Raw genomic sequence first — 25575 nt, 5'->3', positions numbered from 1 at the left:
ATGTGAGCATTGTACATACCGACAGAGTAGAAAGAATGCAACTAAAAAATGAGAGGAGAAGGAAGAGAAAAATAGAGTAGAAAAGATAATTGCCTGCTGTATAAGTAATATGTGGGAGTGAAAGGATACCATTTAAGAATTATAGACCAGATAGTAAAATGTTAAGTAGGAAGAAAAAGATTTAAAGGCATTTTGAAAGACCCTTTAAAACAAAAACAAAATGCATGCCTTTCTTAAAAACCAAGGGAAATTAAAAAAAAAAAAACAAGCAAGCCACCACATACAGAAAGATTAAAACTATTACTCTTTAAAGACAAAGAAAAACATCCTCGGGGCCTCCAGGCAAAAAGATCAAATTAGTTATAAGGTTAAGGAAATCAGGCTGCCATCAGACTTCTAAAAAGCCACATAAAAAACAAGGTACAGGGCTTCCCTGGTGGCGCAGTGGTTGAGAGTCCGCCTGCCGATGCAGGGGACACGGGTTCGTGCCCCGGTCCGGGAAGATCCCACATGCCGTGGAGCGGCTGGGCCCGTGAGCCATGGCTGCTCAGCCTGCGCGTCCGGAGCCTGTGCTCCGCAGCGGGAGAGGCCACAGCAGTGGGAGGCCCGCGTACCGCAATAAAAAAAAAAAAAAAAAAAAAAAACAACAAGGTACAGCAGAGGTGCATTTTCAGAAAATTCAGGGAAAGAAAATGCAAGCCAAAAGTTTTCTATACATTTATGCTGCATTTTGAGGCTATAAGAGATAAAAAGCTATTTTCTCTTTTTCCTAAGAGGTGTAAACTTAGTGGCTTGAAATGCAGTGGTTTAAAACATTATATTTTGCACATGATTTTGTGGGTGAGGAATTTGGAAAGAGCTCTGCTGGGTAGTTTATTTCTGATTCTATGGTGTCAGCTGGGATGACTTGGTTGGAGGATACACTTCCAAGATGACTTCTCTACCCACATATCCAGTGCCTTGGCAGGAACTGGGACATGGAAGGCTGGGTTTAACTGCATTCCCTTCCCTTCTCTGTAGTTTCAAGGCTCTGCACATGGTCTCTCTAGTTGAATCGTCAGACTCCTATGTGGTGGTACAGGGATTCAAGAGACCAAAGCAGTAACTGACAGTTCTCATAAGATACATCCAGAGCAACATATTCTGTTGATCTAAGTAGTAATAGTCCAGTCCAGAATCAAGGAGGAAGGTAAACAGACCCCACGTCTCAGTGGAAGTATGTAAAAAATGTATGGCCATCATCAATCCACCAAGTAGAACCTCCCACTAAGAAATTTTTAAAAGATCTTTCATTAGTTAACACTTGTGTGAAAGCTAAAATCTAAGCATAAATTTCAGAATTTCTGAAAAATAGTGATAATTTTAAAATCTGTAGATAAAAATTAATGAGATACTTTTATTTTATTTTTATTTATTTATTTATTTATTTTGCGGTATGTGGGCCTCTCACTGTTGTAGCCTCTCCCGTTGTGGAGCACAGGCTCCAGATGCGCAGGCTCAACGGCCATGGCTCATGGACCCAGCTGCTCCGCGGCATGTGGGATCTTCCCGGACCGGGGCCCGAACCCGTGTCCCTTGCATCGGCAGGCGGACTCTCAACCACTGCGCCACCAGGGAAGCCCAATGAGATACTTTTAAAGTAGCGATCAGCAGAAAATTCATAGTGGCAAGTACATAAAAATGAAAGTGAATAGAAAGAAAAATAAGTGAATTAAATATCTAAATAAAAAAATAAACCTAGAAAAAGAACAAGAAAGTACATAAAAAGAAGTCTCAAGGAAGTAAATAATGAAGGTAGAATTAGACATTAATGAGGCAGAAAATAGAAAAACAGGAGATTAAATCAAAATCCTGTTTTTTTTGTTTGTTTGTTTGTTTTTTGCGGTACTCGGGCCTCTCACTGTTGTGGCCTCTCCCATTGCGGAGCACAGGCTCCGGACGTGCAGGCTCAGCAGCCATGGCTCATGGGCCCAGCTGCTCTGCAGCACGTGGGTTCTTCCCGGACCGGGGCACGAACCCGTGTCCCCTGCATTGGCAGGTGGACGCTCAACCACTGCGCCACCAGGGAAGCCCAAAATCCTGTTTTTTTAATCAACAAAAAGATGAACCACTAACTAATTTTAAAAAGGGAAAAGGCACAAATATACAGCATGAAATGACAAGAGAGAAATAACTATTGCTCACAGAAAATTTTAAAAAGCCATGAAGGACTACTTTGCATAACTGTATGTGTGTGAAGAAATTAGAAAACCTGGATGAAATGCATAGGAAAATACAATTTACCACAATGGGCCCAAGTGTTGATAGAAACATAAGCAGTGCAGTTATAACAGAATTAAAGGAAGTTATTAAGAAACTATCCTGCAAAAGTCATTAGGCTCAGATGATATAGCGGAATCCTGCAAAAGAGACCAGATAGTCTTAGTGCTACTTAAATTGCTCCAGAGAAAATGAAGGAAAACTTCCAAATTCTTCTTACAAAGGGAGTATAACACTAATTTCTAAATATGATATAGTTTAAAACGGAGAAAATTCCAGATAAATATCATTTATGAATATTGATGCAAAAAATCCAAAATAAAATTTTAGTTAACAGACTTCAATACCACATTAAGAAAACATCATGACCGGGCTTCCCTGGTGGCGCAGTGGTTGAGAATCCGCCTGCCGATGCAGGGAACACGGGTTCGTGCCCCGGTCCGGGAAGATCCCACATGCCGCGGAGCGGCTGGGCCTGTGAGCCATGGCTGCTGAGCCTGCGCGTCTGGAGCCTGCGCTCGGCAACGGAAGAGGTCACAACAGTGAGAGACCTGCGCAAAAAAACCCAAAAAAGGGAGGTATTAACCAACTCAATTAGACAAGAGAAAACAAAGGTATAAAAACTGGAACAGAAAAATAATTAAAACTAACTCTGTTTGAGGGTGACATAATAGTAATGCTAGAAAACCTGGAGAATTAGTGATAAAAACAACTCAATAAAAGAAATCAGCAAGGTGGCAAGGTGAATAAAATTAATACACCAAACTTAATAACTTTCATATAAGCAAATAATAACTACTAGAAGATATTTTGGAAAAGAAAACCCTGTTTACAATAGCAAGAAATCGAAAATACTTAGAAATAAATGAAATGTGAAATATTTAAAATCTATATAAGGAAAAAAATCACTCCTGAAAAATATAAAACTAAATTCAAACAGAGAGAAAGACAGTCTTTAATCTTGATTAGATTGTTCCAACATCATCAAAATATAATTTCTCTCAAAGTTAATTTATAAATTTAATATCCCAATAAAGATTAGCAGATACAAACTACTATATAAAAAATAAATAAACAACAAGGTCCTACTGTATAGCACTGGGAATTATATTCAATATCCTATAGTAAACCATAATGGAAAAGAATATAAATAAGTATAATTGAATCACTTTGCTATATACCTGAAACTAACACAATGTTGTAAATCAACTATACTTCAATTTAAAAAAAAATCCCAATAAAAATGCCAGTAAACTCTTTTTTTTTCTGGAGCTAGACACCTAGTTAGAAAGAAAGGATATAATAAAACATACATACATATATCTGCTTACTCTTGCAAAAGGAAACATAGGAAGGTTTAACCAGAAAGCAGTGAAATAGATTGCCTAAAGGGGTGTGGAGGTGGAAGGGAAGAGGAGATTAATGTGGAGAAAATAGGGGAAAGAGGACACTTCTCTGAGTAAGCCTTTTTTTAAAATAAATAAATAAATAAATATATTTATTTATTTATTTATGGCTGCATTGGATCTTCATTGCTGCACGTGGGCTTTCTTTTTAGTTGCTGAGAGCGGGGGCTACTCTGTTGCAGTGCACGGGCTTCTCACTGCGGTGGCTTCTTCTGTTGCAGAGCATGGGCTGTAGATGCATGGGCTTCAGTAGTTGTGGCTCGCAGGCTTAGTAGTGGTGGCTCGTGGGCTCTAGAGCACAGGCTCAGTAGTTGTGGCTCACGGGCTTAGTTGCTCTGCGGCACGTGGGATCTTCCCGGACAAGGGCTCGAACCGGTGTCCCCTGCATTGCTCGGCGGATTCTCAACCACTGAGCCACCAGTGATGCCCGACTATGCCTTTTTGTATAGTTTTTTTTTTTCTTTTGGAAGCATATTAATGTTCTACATATTCAAAAATTAAGATGGAAATCTCAAGTATGGGAAAATAAAACTAAATGTAAGCAAAAACAAATCCCAACCATTTCTAATTTATAACCTATCCACATTGAAGGGGAGAAGGAAGAAGTAATCCAAATAATTTGTTCTTGTTTTTAATTAAAATTTTTATTTTGAGATCATTGTAGATTTACATGCAGTTGTAATTGGGGAAGGGTGGGGATACCTCATGACAGCCCAGCAAGGGTGAAAGTCTAGGATCCCCAGTTGGCTTTTGCTGGCATGGGGTGGGGTTGGGACCCAGGTTTTTCTGTGATATTTGGTTAGAGTAGAGCAGTTAGTTATCGTCCAAAAGATTTCCATCTTGCTAGGCTACGATTTGGCTAGAGAGAACAGGCTTTTGTTGTTTTGTGTTTATCTATGCCTATTGAAATTTCTGGATTGCTAGCTCCTTCAGTTCCAAGTGTGGGATACAGGAAGCAAAAAGAAAACCCAGGGAATTCACCATCACGTCGTTCCTCAGATGTTGAGGTCCCTGGGTGGTCTGCCTTCTCTCCACCTTTCAGTCTTCTTATGTTTGTTTTATATATAAAGTCCAGGGTTTTTAGTTGTACTGAACAGAAGAAATAAAGAAAAGTATGTTTATCCTATCTTACTAGAAGTGGACGTTTTCCTCAAATATCTTTTGAATACAGTCCTTTACTATATACTCTCAGTCTAGGGGGAGAAATTAACCCACAAATGAAGCTTGAACTCTTTTTTTTTTTTCTAGATTTGTTTTTTGTAGTATTATAGGTGTAGCAATTCTAAAATTATTTCTTATGCGTTGTAGGAATAAATAAATGAGTGAATGGATTGATATTCTTGGAAACCAGGATTTTTACTGTGCAGGAAGATACAAATATGGGATAGGGAAAGGCAAGGAAAAAACTTTGTGGGGTGGATTGGAATTTGGAATTGAAGGTATGAACTATTTCATATCTGTCTCTCTGTCCATCTGTCTATCTATCTTTATCATCTATCTATGTACATATGTTTTTCCTCTCTTAGCTCTACCTTTTGAACAGCTAGAAGCAATTACACTCCAATAGTAATGAGCACACCTAGCACCCAAATCTTACCTTCTAAATACCATGCCACACTAAGAGGAACCCAAGTTTCCTTGGAGAAATAGCTGATTTCAAGACTGTGATAGGGAAGGTAACATTTTCTTGTGCCAGAATATAAGGAAGTGCTCAAAAAAAAAAAAAATGATAGGGCAATGAATCCAGCTTGAAGGGCAATGAATGCCCTATCAAAAAAATGATAGGGCAATGAATCCAGCTTGAAGGTTCTCCTTCTGGCTCAATCTGGGAAAATTTAAACAAAAATAAATAAAGACAGTAATAGTTTATAACTCACTGAATAAAATAGAAATCCATGAGTCATTACTGATAATATATAGTAGATGGTAGGTAGGTAGGTAAGTAGGTAGATAGATCTATAGATAGATAGGTAGACAGACAGGTAGACAGATATGAAATGAAAGCCCTTCCTTATAGCAGAAAGCTGATTGATAAATCAAGAGTCACCATTTTATAATCATTAAAGATTGGTTTGGGTGAGAATTATCAATAAATGATAAATCCAGGTAAAAAATTTGAGAAGGATCAGGATATTTGCATGGTCTCTAAATGTCTCCCCACAGATTGCTCACTGCTGCAGTGGGAAACAATGGTTACTGTACCGTGGATGAGCAGAACAATCCTTTGACTGGATAGCAAAATGAACATCACTGATGGGAGACAGCAGACATAACCTGCCTCAATATGTCATTTCCTGAGAAGGACACAATATCCCTTACTTAGTGTTCTGGCTGGGGATACAATAGAATGAATCTAATCATGAGAAAACAGCAGATAAACCCAAACTGAGGAACATTCTCAAAAATAACTGGCCTGTATTCTTTAAAAGTATGTCATTAAAGATAGAGTAAGAATTGTTCCAGATTAAATGAGAACAAAGACTAAATAACAACTAAATGCAATATGTTATCCTGGACTGGATCCTGGACTCTGAAGAGAAAAAAAGTATAAAGGACATTATTGAGATAATTGATGAAATTGGGATAAGGATGATTGATAAGGTAAAAGTATAATATTAAATTCTTTGAGTTTAATAGCTGTACTGAGATTCTATAAGAGAATAAAGTCAATATTTGTGTTCTTAGAAGATGCATGTATACTACTGAAGAGTAAAGAGGTGTGATGTATTATGATACATGCAGCCCAAACTTCAATATGTACTTGGAGAGAACAAGAGATTGGTAATGCAAATGTGGCAAAATGTCAGCAACTGGTGAATGTGGATAAAGCACATTTTGGAGTTCATTTGCAACCTTTTTGTGAGTTTGACATTGTTTCAAAGTAAAAAAAAGAAAAAAAAATACAGGCCAGTAGATCAAAGATTAGAATGAAGGTAGGAAATAGAAACCCAACTAAAGACCCACCTCTGAATTACAGATAGAAATCTGTTATGAAACTATTTTTTTCAGCTTGACAGAGTTTATGATTATCATCCTTTTTCATATGTCCAACCTGCATTGGAAAAAACACCAGAACTTCAATGAACATAAGTGATTAGATCAGGTTCCTCAGCTTGTTAAGGAAAGACTAACATTTAAGGAGAAGTAGTGAAAATTGAAAATTGACTCTGATGGGACTTCCATGGTGGTCCAGTGGGTGAGACTCCTCCGTGCTCCCAATGCAGGGGGCCCGGGTTCGATCCCTGGATGGGGAACTAGAGCCCTCAAGTATGCCGCAACTAAGAAGCCCTCATGCCACAACTAGAAGATCCTGCATACCGCAATGAAGATCCTGTGTGCCACAACTAAGACCCAGCGCAGCCAAAATAAATAAATAAATATTTTTTAAAAAGAAAATTGTCTCTGATATTAATGCAATTAAGATGCATCTCTAGACAGAATCGAATGGTTCATGTGTATTATTAGAATATGACTGCTTTGGGCAGGCATTTTTGGTATTTGTTTAAACATGATCTTTGCCATATGTCCAAACACACCATATCTATAGCCAGGGTCCAAACACAGCAGCTGATTTTCTTTCTTCTGGACACATGGAGTAGTTTCCTTATCCCAGGGAAATACAAACTCAACATTCATCGAATTCTCTTTCCTTAGTAGTCCTTCACCTCCCTCCCCACACACCCCTGCCAATCCTGATATCATTTTACCCTTAGCAGAATCTTATTTCACTTTAGCAATTTGCACATTTGTAAAATTGGACACCTAGGGTTTTAGTTTTCAAAGCATTGCTCAAGGGGTGTATCCCAGCTTCTTGGCTTCTTTAAACATGCGGGTGCATCTGTGTGTTTGTGATTATGTGCGCGCGTGACAATCTACTCCTGGATAAACTGGCCTTCTGGTACTGTCTTGGAATTCAAATAAAGTTCTTGATGCATGGCTACAAGTTTCTTCACTGTGGTCATGTTTTAGGAGCCAAACTCTGAGAAGGAAACAACTATGTCAGTCCATTTTCCAGGTGTTTAATATGTGTTATGATGATCAAGGAAATTCTTCTGGAGAATAGTTTTATGATTTGATATCCACTAATATATTTAATAAGTGAGAGCTAGATTATTACCTCTTTACTCAATGGCAGTAAACAAATTCCTTAGAAAGGATAATAAAATATGCACATGTAATAATACTGAGGAGAGGAGGGGCGTGATGTATTATGATGTATGCAACCTATTCTTCAATATGTATTTCGAGAGAGCAAGAGATTAATGATGCACATGCAGCAAAATGTTAACAACTGGTGAATCTGGATAAAGGATATTTTGGAGTTATTTTCCCACCAAGAGAATCAAGGTCTCCTTACAGTCCTGTAAGTGGTCAAATATTTCTTTATTATTTCAATTTGAATTAATTTTTTCCTTGCTGAGATTGAATATCTGCTTTTATATTTTGGTTGTTTATGTTTCTTTTGTGAATAGCCTATTTTTGGACTTTTCACATTTTTCTAATGTGGACTGGTGGTCTTTGCCTTTTTAATTTGTAAGAATATTTAAATATTAAGGATATTAATTGTACCTCTGCTACATATATCACAAATATTCTTCCCTTGCTTTTTATATGTATTTTAGCTTTATTTATGGTGTTTTTCATAGAGAGGTTTGTTGTTTAGTTAAATCAGTCATGTTCACACTTACATATTGCTTAAAAAGGCCCTCCCATCCCCAAATTGCATATATATTCTCCAAATGTTCTCCTGCACTTATTACAGTTGTATTTTACTTTGAAGTTTTTAACTTATATGCAATTTTAATGTATGTATGAAGTGAAATGGAGAGCAGATATGATACAAACTATCAATGAGTTAAAATTAACTTAGTTTTGAAAATTTTAAGAATATTTCTTGAAACTTTACAATAAGAGAATCAGATTATATATATATTTGAAATATATTTATAATAAAAATTAGGAAAAAAGAATATAATTGGAAAACAAAAAATACACTTTGTTTCTGGCTATCTCTAATCTACACTGGGGGACGAGTGTACCAGAGATGTTTTGCCATTGAGGTGAAAGACATTCTATACATTCTAAGCACTATTGGAGGTTGGGGGGGGCGGGGCGTGTGATGCTTTTTCCCTAGAGCAGAGTTCCCAACCTTGAATGCACATTGGAATCACCTGCTTTTAAATGCACTGATACCAGACCCCAGAGATTTTGATTTCCCTGGTCTGGGCCTACATATTTGGGATTTTAAAAGCTCCCCAGGTGATTACACAATGCACAGCTGAGGTTAGAGCGTCTTTTTTTTTTTTTTTTTTTGCGGTACGCGGGCCTCTCGCTGTTGTGGCCTCTCGCGTTGCACAGGCTCCGGACGCGCAGTCTCAGCGGCCATGGCTCACGGGCCCAGCCACTCCGCGGGATGTGGGATCTTCCCGGACCGGGGCACGAACCCGCGTCCCCTAAATCGGCAGGCGGACTCTCAACCACTGCACCACCACGGAAGCCCGGTTAGAGCTTCTTAATGATGCCTAACTGATATTATTTGCTAAAAGGTTAGCCATGATTCAAGTAAAGTTATGTCTCTAAAGTTTAGTTCTAAAGGCTTCACGTATCTGGGCTATAATCAGTTCAGATTATACAATCAGTTTAGATTACAGCCCAGAGGAATCACTAGGACTTGGCATTGGGTTGGATACAATCTTCATTTCCTTCTAGGTGCATCACGTAGACAATGAATTTTAGAAATCTGAAAAAGTGATGTGCTAAAAAGTTTTCAGAATAATTTCCCACAAGAGAGGGAATTTACTTTAGAAATTATCAATTTACCTTAGAAGTGTAACTATAGAAGCTTACCTTAGAAGTATAACTTTCTACTACAATTTCATTGCAGATTCAAAATCAGAGATATTTGTGAGAGCTTTGTAAAGCAAAACTTTGGCACAAATGTGGTCATTAAAAAAATATTTGTTTGGTTGCGCTGGGTGTTGGTTGGGCATTAGTTATGGCAGGTGGGCTCCTTAGTTGTGGCAGGTGGGCCTTTAGTTGTGGCATGCATGTAGGATCTAGTTCCCTGACCAGGGATCAAACCCCGGCCCCCTGCATTGGGAGCTTGGAGTCTTATCCACTGTGCCACCAGGGAAGTCGCAGATGTGGTCATTTTTCATTTTCCTTTTTATAAAGTAATATGCTATTTGTGGATTTTAGAGTGATTTTTATTTTCTGTATTTGTAAGTAATTTTTTTACAATGAATACATACTACTTTTATCATCAGAAAACATACATTATTTTTAAAATAAAATTTACATTTATATCATATGATTACAACTCTGTAAAAAAATATTCAGAAAGAATGCATTTGTTATATAAGTTGTTGTCTTATATAAGATGGTTGTATGGTTATATGATGGTTGGGACTTTGGGCAATTAATTTTTTCCCTCTTGCTGTTTTTTTCTATTTTCCAAGTTTTCTACAATAATCATGTATTACTTCTATAAAGGAAAAATAATATATATTTAAACTAATTAAAAATTCATAATAGGCTCATATAAATCAGCCAAATATTCTTAATAACTTTCATTTTGTAAAACCAATACAGCCATTTAAGTAGCATTCTTTGAAAAAGGATTTTATTTTAAACATTTTATTTGATTTAAATTCTTTTTCTTCTTAATAATGGTTTCTCAAGGGGGGAGAATCTACTTTTCCATCTTGATATTTTTGTGCAAGGAGGTATTTTGGTGAGCTCTTTTGTTGTTGTTGTTTTCTTTGTATTTTTTTCTCTCCCCCCTTCTTCAAGCCTTTTCTTCAAAGGAAGAGGAGCTGCTAACATGACTGGTGAAAGTCAGGCATCAGTTGGTCCTGGACCCAGACAGCAGCCTTATAAACCTGAGCGCCTCCAACCCCCAGCCCAGCACACCTCGTGGATTGGTCGGGACCAGATGTCTTACATGGTGTCTGGTCTCATGGGATGCTCAGACCCAGGCTGGGACAGAAGACAGGTCTCCTTGTCTGCTCTGTGGGTGCCTGGCTGGCTGCTGAGGCAGCTTGTGGTCTTCTGCAAGCTCAGTTTCTTTGTGGATCCAGTTATTTGTCTGGGTGGCTCCCAAGGCTAGAAGGGAGGAAGCATAAAGCCTCTTTCTGGCTTGAGTGCAACTGGTGTTTGCTAATCTACCTTCACCAGGACATCATGTATGCTGAGATTTACTGAGCCTCCAGTAATAAGGCTGTCACTGTGATCTCCATGTAGGTGTCAGGGGTTTGTGTTTATGAGCTACTGGAGCAAAATCTGGACGGGGAGTAGAAGATGGAGCAGAGGAGGGGTAAATATTGGTACTCCCAGCCTCTCATACATTCTTCTAGAAGCATTTCATGCAGTGATATCCAGCAAACACTTATGGGGTGCCCACTATGTGTAAAACTCTTTAGAGTTGACAAAGTCCTCAAAGAGCTCACAGACTAAAGTGTGCATAAGTGCCTTTGGGGGTAAGCGTATGTATGTGTCTGTTGTTCACACCCACGCCCAACTAATTACAGTGCAATGTGGTAAATGCTGGAAGAGATATTAGCAAAGAGCAATGAGAACAGAGAAGAGGAATTTGATTCCATTCCTTAGCTGATGTCAGACTTCCACTTTCAGTATGAGATTTAAGAACTGTGCTTGGCCGCGTCTTATAGAAGAAGTACCCAACAACGTCTCAAGAGATTTGGGTCTCAGCCTGTTCTACCACTATCTAGCTGGGACACCTTTTTTTTTCTATTGGCCTCATTTTCCTTATTTTGGTAACAGAGGATGTTGGAGTTGACTCTCCATGATCCTTATGAAATGCTGTGATTTCTTCCTTTCAGTGGATGAACAATGGTAGTAACTGGTAGTCCCTTACACTGCCAATCACAGCACATACTATCTTTGAGCCAAAAGACACCTTAGAAGTCGTCTGGTACAACCCTCTTAATTTACAGAGAAGGAAGCTAGTACCCAGAAGGATAAGCATTTTATCCAAGGTCAGAGCCACTATTGGTACCCAGGTTTCCTCACTTTCATGCAGGTGAATTACCCGAAGCCAGATATTAAACTAGGAGAACAGAATTTGGTTAAGACTTGCTGGACTAAATGTCCGATAGAATTTGACTCAACATAATCAGCATAAAACAAATGCATGCAACCCAAGGGGATTTCAGGTGAGATACATTCCCTTAAGCAATCAACTGGATGTTCTTGACTCAAGGTAGTAAGTGTGATGGGGAAATAGCTGTGAATACCATTCTTTCTGTGCCCCAGAAATATCACCCTTCTCTGGAATGCGATTAACTGGGTGTTCAGTAACATTAAAAAAGCATGAAATAGATTGCTAGGTGCTGAATGTTTTCCTTTATTCATTTTAGAATAAATAGCATGTTTACAGGAAACTAAGTAAAAGGCCTATTATTGACTTTTGGTGAGCTCGGTGCTCTCAGACTCTTGATTTGTTTATTGTTTTTATCAGTAACTTCCAGGTGAATGTTAGGTACAAAGTCAATAAGTGTGAATTGCTCCAAGCTGTGCAGCATGCTGGAAAAATAGGAACAGAGCCATCAAATGAAGTTCCGCTTTTAAATGGATTAATTCTACCAAAGATCAACTTGTTCAAATAATAAGTGAATCCAGGCACTAAAGTCACCCCTATGCCCTCCGACTTTGCTCTCTGTCAGCCTCCTCCTTGTCACCCTCCAAGAACAGCATGGACAGCTGTGATAGAAAACAGGGTGTGTCTCTGGCTATGGGACTCAGATGCCACACGCTAGATTCTCTCTCTCATCGTGGCATTTAAGGTGGAGATCCACACGCTGGCTTTTCTCCCTGGGCAGCTGGGAGGTTGCGCGGGGTCACAGGGCTTCTCACATGGGTGCATTGCTCCCCCTTCCCATTGGCCTCATTTCCTTCTAGGGTAGAAGTGATACATCTCCGCTCCCCTTAAGTGTTCCTCAGAATTTTCCAAGTGATCGGGCAGGTTTTTACCTTAGATTGATGCTATATTTTGGGAATGACTTCCATGAGGGAAAGCCAAAACTACCAGGCCCATGGAAGATTTTGCTATTATTGGGTTTTTGGAACCTATTTGCCTATGCGTAGATTTTTGAGGCGCTCAAAAAAAGACACACAGAGCAAGATGTTTTCCTATTCTTTTTACTTTTTAACCTGCTAGTCATCTATTTCTTCACTTGACAAAGATATACCGAGCGCCTGCTCTGTGCCGGGCACTATCTCTGTATTGACAAGATGTATGGCTGGTCATATGACTTAGGAATCTGGTAGGAGACTTGGAGTAGCTCCCTCTGAGATAACTTTAAATAAAAATAAGTCAGTCACCAAGTAGTAATAATTTTAGAATCATAAAAGGAAATGGGAAATTTATAACATCCAGATACTATTCCTAGTTCAAGCTTTCTTAGTTATGTGATCCTGACTTAATTAATGTCACTGATGTTTTCTTCAGAGTAAAGGAGTCCGTTGGCTTAGGAAGTAGAACCTGATTCCTGTATTACTGCAAGAACAACTCAAACTACACCAATCCCTTCAGATAAATGCCAAGCCCATTATAAATATATTGCAAATCCAGAAGACCCTATACACTTTCATACATGAATTATCATTGATCCATTAAGAATGATTCCTAACTTTTGATTTGATTCTATGCTTTTGGTACTCCTCTCAGTAAATGTGGGAAATAAAAAACTATGCTCTTCCCCACAAATGAAAAAAATCTTCAATTTACAGCCCAAAGCCCTGCCTTTGTCCTTTAATCCCTAGGCCCAAATAATCCATATTTGACTACCCTCCTGTGGGCTATGCTTCTTATTCTAAGTATTTATGTTTTTCTCAAAGAAGGGTGAATCATGAGACCAACTGTTCTCATTGAAGACTCAGATGTGGGTAAAGATTACTGTATATGTAATACTTGCTACACATGAAACATTCCACATGGAAACTTGTTTTAAAAATTCATAACCACATTACATTATTACTTTAACATTTATTTGAAGAAAAGAGAATCATTTAACACTATTAAACAGACAAGCTTGATAGGAAGTAATGAAATGTCTCATCTTGAAGAAACACGGTGGAGGGCCAACTCCAAATACCCTTAGAAGGAATCTTGAAGGAAATGCTTTAGTAAATCTGTACATCTACATCAAAAAATAGACTGAAGGGGCTTCCCTGGCGGCGCAGTGGTTGAGAGTCCGCCTGCCGATGCAGGGGACGCGGGTTTGTGCCCCGGTCCGGGAGGATCCCACATGCCGCGAAGCGGCTGGGCCCGTGCGCCATGGCCGCTGAGCCTGCACGTCCGCGGCCTGTGCTACGCAACGGGAGAGGCCGCAACAGCGGAGAGGCCCGCGTACCGCAAAAAAAAAAAAAAAAAAAAAAAAATAGACTGAAGGAAAACTAGGTTAGTAAGGTAGAAATATAAACATCATATAAAACAGTACTGATTAGGCTCACGTTTCTACCCACATATGCCTGTTTCAATAATTTTGTCAAGTAAACATCTAGTTTATTAAAAATTGTCAGAGAAAAACTGTAGCATTGAGGCTTTGTGTTTCTCTTCCAAAGCTGGAAATATATAATATGATAGATTGAAATTAATTTTCTAACAATGGGCAATATGGAGATTTGAAATTTTACACTAAGCATCCTTTGGAGAATTACTATATCTTAATTTAATCTCAATTTTTAAACAGAGCATATGTTTTGGACTCCCAAACATTCTTGACATGAACTACCAAGACTAGATATATGATCCTTACCTAAGAAGTGTTGAATTCCAGATGGAATTTGGAGTAGTTTAAGTGTGGCCCCGCTGGAGGGAGGGAAACATTCTAAGGGAATTGCATTCTAAGTGTGGTTTTCCTTTTAATAAACAAGGCGGTCAGAAGGAGAGCACTGTCAGAGGCTGCAGACCTGAGGGCAGGATTTTTAGGTTATAAAAGAACTGAACATAATGCTCTTCATCTGAAGTCAGTGGATGTTTTACCTAAGTCGCCTTTACAATTACAGCTTTAAACAACAATCTTAACTTTAAGATTATGGGGGGTTCTACCCGCATAATGTCACTGCCTATTCAAATAAACTATTTTCAATTTTTCTGTGTTTCTTACCTGTTATACAAAATAATAAATACTGTAATTGTACGATAGATCAGAGTTTGTCTTTTTTCTATTAATTTTGTGGTAAACACTTCCCTTTTAATGACTATATCACATTCTCGTAATAATTTCTTAACTATTTCTGTTGTAAATGAAAACTGTTTCTAATTTTTGCTATCATGACTAACAATACCTATTTGTATGATTATAACTTCTTTTTTTTTTAGTGGAGAGATTATTCCTTCAGGGAGAAATTGCCAGGAGTGAGATTACATGGTCAACGCCTATGAATATTTTTACAGCTCTGAAATGTGTTGCCAAGTGGCTTGCCAGCAAGGTTGCACCAAATGCAAGGCGGCTCCTAAAGGTCAGACTTATTTTAATACCAGATCAACATATGTGTAATATTAAACTGACCATTTACCAACTGGGGGGAAACTAAGCATATCATTTCTCAACATCACCAAGAGTATAATCTAGGAATCATGCCAAAGTCTGTCATACTGTGAATGGGCTAGGTTATTAAAAACTTCAGTTCTGTTCATTTTGGTCATAACTGTAGAGTAGATCCCCTGCTGGAAGTTACATTTTGGACAAGCTGTGGCCTAAGACCCAGGTGTGATGATCTCGATTCTTCTTTTTGCCTTAGCACACATGGGAGAACTGAGGCTGTAACGTTTACTTGTATATACACATGGTAATCGCCTTCATTTGAGGGAATGAAGAATGAAGATTATAGCTGGTTCTCAAACTCTGTGGAAACAACATAAATTTCCTTTGAATAAAAAAGGCAGTCAGATTCTGATGTATAGTTTTAAAATACTGCACATAAGAGGTTTCATCTGCACAATGTCAGAGTTGCATAATTTTGTTATTCTTGGTTTAGCAGATACATTTCATGAAAGGGTTAAAATGAACACATGAATGCACCCAGGGAAACTGGAACCACAGGTGACCTATGAGAGAATGGATCCTTTCCTTGACATAGATTTAATTCAGGTGAGCTGTCACAGGATCCAAGATTCAGTGTTTTAATTGCCCCAGCTAATTTAATTGGCTAAATTCCTTCCTCTCTTCTTTCTCCAAAGTACTTAAAGTCTTTGTGTAGAAATTGGAATAACACCACCTTATTGGTTATTCCACAAACAAGATACTCACTTGCATTCATTCTTGGGGTTGTTTTCTTATAATCACATTTCACTTCCCTGTCTGGAGCACTGCTTCAAACTTCCGTGCAAATCCGGACATCTATTTATTTAATTTAATGGCTGCCTCTTTTTCTTATTATCTCCAGGAACAACTTTATGGATCACTGAAAAAGGCTACTTCATTTTCCAAACAACACAAATTATGGCATTCACCAGCAGCCAGAGTGACCTTATTGGGTAGAATTTTAAACATGAGGAGACACCAAGGAAGCTGACAAAAAGAGAACAGAAGGTGGCTGTGGTAACCCATATTTTCCTGTTGATGCCCTGGTATCAGGAGCTGGCATGGGGGATGGGCACACATCTTCACATTATTAGTGAAAAAAAAGAGGCCCTAGAGAGTAGTGGTTTAGGCACATACTCTAGAGTCAGACAGACATGGTGTTTGTGTCCATCTCCATCACTTAATAGCTCTGACACATCAGACAAGATCCTTAACTTCTCTAACCTCATAGTTACCTTCCATAAAATGGAGTTAATGTCTACTTTTCATAAGGACTAAATGGAAGCTTTTCTTCTTCATCTTATTCCTGATGATGGCTCCTGACTGATGGCAAGTAAAGATAGCTGATGTTTGAGAAAAAAAAACCATGATTTTGTATCATATTTTTAAGTTTACATCTGGTATTGTAAGCAAAACATTAGGCTTTAGGCTCAATGAAAAAAATACTCATTTGGGAAATGTTTAGCAAGGTTGCAGGATACAAAGTCCATATATAAAACTCAATTTTATCTCTATAAAAGAGCGATGAACAGCTAGAAAATAAAATCGGAGGACTATTCATTTGTAAGAGCATTCAAAAAATGTAAAATACAAATAAATTTAACAAAAGATGGGTAAAGCTCTACACTGTGAAGTCAAAAACATTGATGAGAGAAATTAAAGAAGACCTAAATAAATGGAGAAATATAGAATATTTGAGATTCGGAGGCTTAATATTGTAAAAATGTCAGTTCTTCCCCAATTTAACTATGTATTCAGTGAATATATATGTGGAGAAAAATAAACTTCAACTCCAACCTCATATAATATACAAATATTAATAAAGATGAATCACAAACCCCGACATAAAAGCTTAAACTCTAAAAGTGCCTAGAAAAAAATAAGAGAATATATTGAAAGCTTGGAGTGGGCAATAATTTATTAGAGATAACATAGACAACAATATAACTGTAAAGAAAAAAATGATAAATCGGACTTCATCAAAGCTAAAATTTTTTGCTCATCAAAAGATATTGTTAAGAAAATGAATAGATAAGGCATGGACTGGGAGAAAATATTTGTAATGCATAGATCTGATGTACATATTTACATATTTGTAATACATAGATCAGATTTGTATCCAGAATATATGCAAAGAACTTCTACAAATCAATAAAAATATTTAAAACGCAATAAAGAAATGGGCAAAAGATGTGAATAGACATCTCACAAAAGAAGATACATGAATGATCAATTAACATCTGAAAAGATGGTCAACACCAATATTCATCAGGGAAAGGCAAATTAAAATTGCAATGTGATATTATGTTACACCTACTAAAATGTTTAAAATTAAAAAGACTGCCAATACCAAATGTAGGTGAGGATGTGGAACAACTGGAACTCACACGCATTGCTTGTGAGAATATAAACTGGAGCAGCCGCTTTGGAAAAATATTTGGCCGCTTCTTATGAAGTTAAACATATACCTACCCTATGAACCAGTAATTAGGTATTAACTGAAAAGAAATGAAAACATTCATTGAGCCAAACCTGGAAACAATCCAAATGTCCATCAACAGGAGAATGGATAAACAAATTTTGATCTATTCATACAAAAGAATACTTCCCAGAGATAATAAAGAATGAAGTACTGATACACACAACAACATGGATAATAGCAAAAGCATTATGGTGAACAAAAGAAGTCAGACACAAAAGCAAACCTACTGCATGACTGCATTTCTATAAAGTTCAAGAACAGACAAAACTAACCTATGACGATAGAATTCAGAACAATGGTTGCCTGTGGATGTGGGTGGCGTTGACTGGAGGGAGCACAGGGAAATTTCAGCAATAATGGAAACATTTTGTCTTGGTTGAGGTGTTGGCTTAATGTATATACACATTTACCAAAATTCATCAGATTTTATACTTAAAATCTGTTCACTTTGTATAAATTTTACTTTAATAAAATAAAACGTGAATGCATCTCAACTGGAAGTCAGGCTGGGAAACCAAATGAAAGCAACTTAATTTATTTTGTTTGTCTGGTATTTGAAACTTTAAAAATATATCATTTACTCAAATATTTTCTCTCCACCATCTATTTTATACATCTTTCCAATTTTAAGTTGTAAACCATGATTATTTTCACACCATTTCTGTCTGAAGGTAGAGGAATGGAGAGAAGATACTACTTCACAGTTTAATAAATATAATAAAAGCAAAGGAAGAGCTGAAAATATGGTTTGCATTTTCATTAGTTTCCAGCAAGTAGTTTTAATTATATGAAATTATATATAACTTATAGCATCTGTAGTACTCTTGTCAAGCCTTCAAATGTTCTATACTTAATGGAACTATGCTTTCTATAGATTCAGCAGAATTGAAGGTCAGGGGAAAGATTGTACAGTCGACCCTCCATATCTCTGGCTTCCACATCTGCATATTCAACCAACCGTTCATGGAAAATTTTTGGAAAAAAATTCCAGAAAGTTCCAAAAAGCCAAACTTGAACTTGCCACATGATGGCAGCTATTTACATAGCAGTTACATTGCATTAGGTATTATAAGTAATCTAGATATGATTTAAAGTATAGGAGAGGATGTGTGTACGTCATATGCAAATATGAAGCCATTTTATATAAGGGGCTGGAACATCCTTGGATTTTGGTATCTGAGGGGGTCCTGGAACCAGTCCCTTGCAGATACCAAGGGACAACAGATGATAGAAAACTCAGAGTTCTTTCCATTAACTTTTGATATTTTTAGAAGTTAAAATACCTGACGGACCAATGAAGGAGGGATTGTAGGAGGAGGTCATCAAGAGGACGTGACCACCAGTTGACCTGAGGCTCTTCACCCCCTCCCCTCCCCTGCCCTTGGAATGTATGTTCTGCCCACCGTTCTCATAGCCGGAGCCGTTTCAAGGACTCGGCCTTGAGAGAACAATGTGTTGTTGAGATCATCTGGATGGAATACATGACTGAACTCAGTTAAGGCCTCTACAGAAAGTTTTAAGATTTTAGGGGGTTAGCGTGAAGATTTACTCATTTTGTGGGTGCCGAAGTCAAGTCTTGTAAATGAGTTCCCTTAGTTATTAAACCTGCCACGTACCAATCGGGAGTGGTCTGCCTCTTTCTTTGTTCTCTTCTGCCCTCTGTGTTCAGAGGCCTGTTTCGATTTTCACCCAGGGAACTCCTGAGGTTGCAAACCAATAGGCATGCTGGGATTGCAGTCTAAAACGAGCTTTTTTTTTTTTTTTTTTAATTTAAATTTTGTTGCTGCTTCACAGAATTAGGAATTATATATTATGGATTATTATGCTCTTTTAAAAATAAATACCCAGTTCCTGAAGACTTGTTTCTTCCTCTTGGTCAGAGGAACCTTTCTAGGTGATTGGGTGGACTTAGCTGAAAGATGGAGCATGGGTAGGACTTCTCTTTTCCTTCTTTTATACTAAGTACTTTTAAAAATCTGATTTCTTTCATTAGAAGCATGGTATTACTTAATCTGTGCATCAAGCATAGTATTACTTTTTTTTAAAAAAAATAATAAACTATTTTTCTTAAAAGCAGGTTTAGGTTTACAAAAAAAATTGTGCAGAGTACAGAGAATTCCCATATCTTGCCTTCCCTCCCCCTCCCTCCAGTTTCCCTTACTATCAATACCTTGCATTAATGTGGTCCATTTGCTATAATTGATGAGCCAATATTGATGCATTATTATCAACTAAAGTCCATAGTTTACATTAGGGTTCACTCCTGTTGTTGTACATTCTGTGGGTTGTGATAAATGTATAATGGCCTGTATCCACCATTATCAGATCATACAGAATAGTTTCACTGCCCTAAAAATCCTTTGTGCTCCCCTTATTCATCTCTCCTCCATCCCAAACCCTGGCAATCACTGATATTTTTATTGTCTCCATAGTTTTGCCTTTTCCAGAATGTCATATAGTTGAATTCCTACAGCATGTAGCCTTTCAAATTGACTTCTTTCACTTAGTGATATGCGTTTATGATTCCCTCATGTCTTTAGCGGCTTGATGGTTCATTTTGTTTTATTCCTGAGTGATATTCCATTGTATGGATGTACCACATTTTGTTTATCCATTCACCTATTGAAGGACATCTTCCAAAATTTGGAAATTATGAACAAGGCTGCAGTAAATATTTGTGTGTAGGGTTTTTTGTGGATATAAGTTTTCAACTCATTTTGGTAAAAACCAAGGAGCACAGTTGCCCTTCTTCTTCTTCAATACAATTTTTATATCTGGTATGCATATCTTGATAAATTGTAATTTGCCCTTGATAGCTAACTCCTGTGCCTGGGATCCTAATTTCTTTTCCTTAATACTATTTCCATTTCTGCCATGGATGAATCGCTAAGAATGCCAGACAGATGTCAACAACTTTCTTTTTGAAGAACAAGAAAATGTTTTCAAATCTTGTAGGAGCTGTCCCAATACAATTGACACTTATCGATAGAAGTGGACTGTGAAATAATCTGTGTGCTCTTTCTGTGGATGGGTATTTAATAGTCACTCCTACCAAAACGCACTGCCTTGTCACCTCTGGTTCCTGTGATCATATACATCTTTCTTTTGATGATATCCCAGCCTGTTTATTCTGATCTAAAACGCCATCTAATGAGGAGAGAATCATAACTTCAGAATTCATATTCTCCATAAATGTGTGTAATATTGGAAAAACTTCTAAGCCTTTCTGATCTTCAACGTCCTCACTGGTGAAATGGGGCAATAATACCCACCTTGAAAGATGGTGTTGAGGAATGGAAGCAATGTGAATAAAGCATCTGTATTTCCTGTATGCCTGACATATTGGAAGCAATCTGTTGATGGGGTGCTGGTGGTGATGATTAATAACAGCTGTGTGTACAGCCAGGCAAATTAAGTGCTTTGTGCTTCAATAGGGAAATTTTATCTGAAGAGGTAGAATGATGACCAGCACACATAAACATATCTCCCAATAGCCTCCCTTCTCCTATTGATGTCCACTCATGTTTAAAAGCATTCAGAGCTGTCCCCTTGCCATTAACATCTAACTCTCTCATGGACCTACCAGCAGATCCTCCCATCCAACTGCATCACCTCAGGATCTACAGATCTAATAAATAAGCAATTTTTTCTTTGTCCTGTCACAAATCCTGTTGTCAGCATGGCATTCCTCCTTCTCCATGCCCGTCTGAGGCTTCCTAATTAATCCAGAAAGCTTTGCTGCATGCTCTGGTCCACATAGTTTGTGCAGTTCCCCTTCTTCCTGACACCCTCAGAATACTTGGTGACTGGTCATTCATTAGTTCATACTCATAGACTCTTCTTTGTTGTGGTGGTTCATCAACCTCAACAAGGTCTTGAATTTAGGGACCATGACCTCTATTTCTTGTATTCCCTACAGCGTCCTATCACATAGAGCTCTGTAATTAATCAATGAATTAGTTAATTTGACTCAATCCCAGAAACTAAAAGGTATTAGGCAGCTCAAATCCATAAAGCTACAATAGATTTCTAGGCAACTTTAAAATAAGGAGGATGTTCATTTGTCCAGGAGAGGTCCAGTTTTATTTAGAAATAAGAATATGGACTTATTAAATATCTCTGGATGTCCTTTCTAGGTGGTAGCCCCTGTCCTATGTATTTGCCATCTGGGCAACCCTAGGTTGTCTCTGGATGAGCTGGGATTGACCTTTAACATGAGTCACTAGTCTCAGCATCTACCATACCCGTGTTGACTCCACCATTTCCTAAGGGGCTTATGCTCAACATTAATGACCACATTAGCCCAAGTGACCCGCAATTCGGAAAGCAAGATTTTTTACAACAAAAATAATATGAGAGGTTCAAAATCCAAATAGAATATATTTGTGGGTTATTTCATATTTGTGTTCATGTTATTCTCCTCTCTCTTCTCCACTAACATAGACTGTCCTCTAAGCAAGCTCCTTCTACTGCTGTCACCTGTGACACCGGCAATGCATTTGCTGGAGGGGAAGCTCATTAACAAGGTTAGTAACTCTGTGCAGGGTATTTGTAGGACATTCATTCTGAGTCTTGAGTCTGAGTCCAGAAAGCAATGGAATATTCCATGTAACCCCACCCCCACCCCCTGTGACTTCTGCTGCCCCCTAGGGTCTGTTTCTCCTGTAAGGGGTCAGAGCTGCCTGGCAGAGGCCGGCAGAAATCAGAGGAATCCTGACTTTAGCTGTTTCAGAAAAGTGACCCAGTATTTGAAAATGACGAGAACATAATTAAGCATGAGTAAAAGGCTTGGAGTCGTTCCCGTTCTCCATAAGGGGTGTTCACCAGCGTGACTGTTATTTTTGTGACTATCGCTTTATCTACATTTTGACTAGCACTGGGAACACTACCTCTGGGCAACTTAAATGAAAACTTGTTTTCCAGGATGAAATAAATCGGCAGAAATTTCCATTGTTCATCAAATCTGGTGTAAATGGTTTGCCCGAGCTGGATATTTCTGGGTCCTGGGTGCACTCCTGAAGAAATAACTGCCGCTGTTCCAAGTAGAAAGTGGTCGAGGAGACAGCTATTCCACACTTGCAGCTTTTATTTTCTATCACTGAGATGTGAAAAGATAGCTTAAACTATCTGAGAAGGAACAGCATTCAGCTATGCTGGATTTCCAGTGCTTCCCAGATTTTGTGCTATTAGCTTAGTTTTTCCAACACTGCTCTATGATAACAATCCCCTCCTTTCCCTGCACTCCTGGCCCCTCACGATGTTTTATTATGGTCCTGCTGAAAGAAAAGGTGTCTGTGCATACTGTAGCGATTCATCTGGCGTCAGGGATTTCCCTTTGATTTGGAAAGAATAATCTTTCAAATTCCGCTATAAAATATACAGGAGGGAGAAAGATTAAGCTCCAGGAATGTGCACGGGTGTTGACATTCGTTCAGATAATGAGCTGAAGGTCATTTTTCTTTAATACCGCTCAGGTGAGTGATCAATGGCTCTAAAGTCTGCATTACCAGCCGTGCTGTTCACCACTGATTTATACAACGTGGTTTAACTTGGTCTCCATCCTTCCAGATATTCAAACGTAGCCAATATTCAGCAGGTACCTCCAAGACATCACGAGCAACTCCCCGGCCCCTTCCTTGCTCTCCCCCTGGTTCTGCCCGGAATGTTTATGGTGAATAGTCAGCTATCTCCTCCTTGGCAACCGTCCATGCTTTCCTGTAGCTGGAATTGCCCACATTCGCATTTGCAAACAGAGGCTCACTCAAGTGTTGCTAAAGGAGAGGGGTGGAGCCGAAAAGGTTTAAAAAGGAAAGGGGAGTCACTCTACTTTTCAAAAAGAGAAACCGTGTTTGGGGAGGAATCCTATGTCCATATTTCTTCTTTCAGCCTCATGAAGGGTCGTGGTTGGAACTTTCCACCAATTCTTTCCTTTTTTTTTTCCTTTCTCTAGCCTTGGCCCTGCCGCTTTGCCTGTCACAGCGAAGTCCGCGGCAGGCCTCCAGTGCATGGCTGTTAAACTCCGCGAAATTTGTCATACGGGTGTCAGGTATTTCTTACCGGCTTCCCAAAAACTTCGATAAAGAAATCTTTCCTTGGAGTGTCCCCTTCAGGCTGCATTTCGACGCTGTCGAGGGCAACAGGGCAGCAGAGGAAAAGATGCCCCAGGGCTGCAGGCCAACCCGGGTGGCCACGCTGGGGGTCAGACATACCCACTTTGCTCGGGCTATGCTCAAGCAGAGTCAGCTTATTTTCTATTGAGAGTTCAAGCCCGTCGAGATTATGCTGCTGTTCCTTATCATTCTGTTGCCGGTAGTTTTTAAATTTAGTTTTGTTAGCCTCTCAGCACTGCAGCGCTGGAGCTGTCCTGAAGGCTCTCCCTCGGGAAATGGGAATTCTACTTGTGTGGGTAAGTAACCCCATCAAAAGGAGTTCGCGTCTTCCCGGGAACTGCCCTCAGATACCTGTTCATTCCGTTTTGTATACTTGGGCATTTTTTTTTTTTTTTTGGTTTGTCTGTGGGCGTGTATATTTGCTTCCTTTTTGTTTTCTAATGCTGGCTGTTAGAGCTAATCTGCTACTAACTATAAAAATTCATGGCTCTCAAATTGTTCTTCTGTGTGTGAGTGAATAGGTCTCATTTTTAACTAGCTGAACATTTCACAGAAACCTCCGTCTTGATTCTGACATGAGGAGTGATTAAATACTTAGTTGATTAGCTTTATACGGGAAACTGGGGAAACGGATTTTTTTTTTTTTTTGAGACTGTTTCTTAATCCATGAAGAAAAAAATACCTTCCTTCGGATAAATTTGTTTAAGAACTGAGAGGCTGCTAACACCCAGTGAAAAATGGGAAGGGAATTGGGCACAAATGTGATTCTATCATTGTGAAAGTTAAGCTAAGTTTCAAGTTAAACCTCTTCCCATCCTCCCTCACTGCTGTTTCTGAAGCTCTGACGCAGCTCCAGTTTTTAGTAACAGGTGCATTGTAATTTTGGGAACTGCTAAGAAATGCTAATATGCCACAACCCCTCCCATATTAAATGGGTTTTTAATCAAGAGTGAGTGGGAATTCTACTGAATGTAAAATAGCAATCCTGAGTAAGGACTTTGCCTGAAAAAATATCTCTTCCCCCTGCCCCCTCCTCGATTCATTTAATTTAATCCTTCGGTGGGTTCCCAACCTGCTGCTCAAACAAGTTAGACATTTCCATCCATTACAGACCATGAACTGCCCTGATATTCCTTTCTTGGCATTTTGCCCTTCTGAGAAGAGGGCTAGTTCCCAAAAAGAGGTAGATTGAAGGAATACAGTAAATTTTCCAGAAGAGAAGCCTCTGGAATATAGCACGAAATAGTGGGAATAAAGGGAACACTTCTGAGGCAAACAGCTGTTGTTGGGCTCCTATCCTGGCCATCCCGTAAAGGAAGTTACCAGTGAGGAAGTCGGGGCCCTGTCACCAGGCAGCATTTACTGGAACAGGTGAGCAGAGCCCTAGGGTACTGGAAGGAAGGACTGCGTTCTAGTTATCTCCATGTCCCCAGCACCTAGAACATTTCTGCGCTCGTAGTATATGCTCAATAAATTCTTGCTGAATGAATAGAGTGTGTTTCCCTGGTCTGCTAATCAAGGCCCTAAAGAATAGCAATGAAAAGGGAATGACAAAAGACAAAAATGACCTCGTGAGCCTGTGACACAGCTGTTGGAGACATAGCTTTACACATAGTCATGCCGAGTGGACTGGACCGCTTTGGGGTGGAAGTAGTTGGCAAGTGACCAGAGTCAGGCACTGCCATCTGCATGGGATGAGGGGAGATAGTGGGAGCCACTCAAGAAGCAGAACCTGAGACAGCAAAAATAGTACGAAAATGAACTTTTAC

At 38.8% G+C, this 25575-nt stretch overlaps 1 protein-coding gene across 4 annotated transcripts in view; it reads left to right on the top strand.

The window, feature by feature from the left end:
• The first annotated feature begins 23975 nt into the window (after positions 1-23975).
• EGF (epidermal growth factor) overlaps positions 23976-25575 on the top strand; it is a 96418-nt gene continuing 94818 nt past the window's right edge. For all 4 annotated transcript variants that reach the window (XM_019928061.3, XM_019928060.3, XM_019928059.3 and 1 more), the window contains exon 1: positions 23976-24102. In XM_019928061.3, coding sequence (XP_019783620.1) covers positions 23976-24102 — 127 coding nt within the window. The remainder of the gene's footprint in view (positions 24103-25575) is intronic.

The sequence above is a fragment of the Tursiops truncatus genome, chromosome 5 (assembly GCF_011762595.2).
Source record: "Tursiops truncatus isolate mTurTru1 chromosome 5, mTurTru1.mat.Y, whole genome shotgun sequence".
Lineage (NCBI taxonomy): Eukaryota > Metazoa > Chordata > Mammalia > Artiodactyla > Delphinidae > Tursiops > Tursiops truncatus.
The sequence above is the reverse complement of the archived record's forward strand: the minus strand, read 5'-3'. Positions and strand labels throughout refer to the sequence as shown.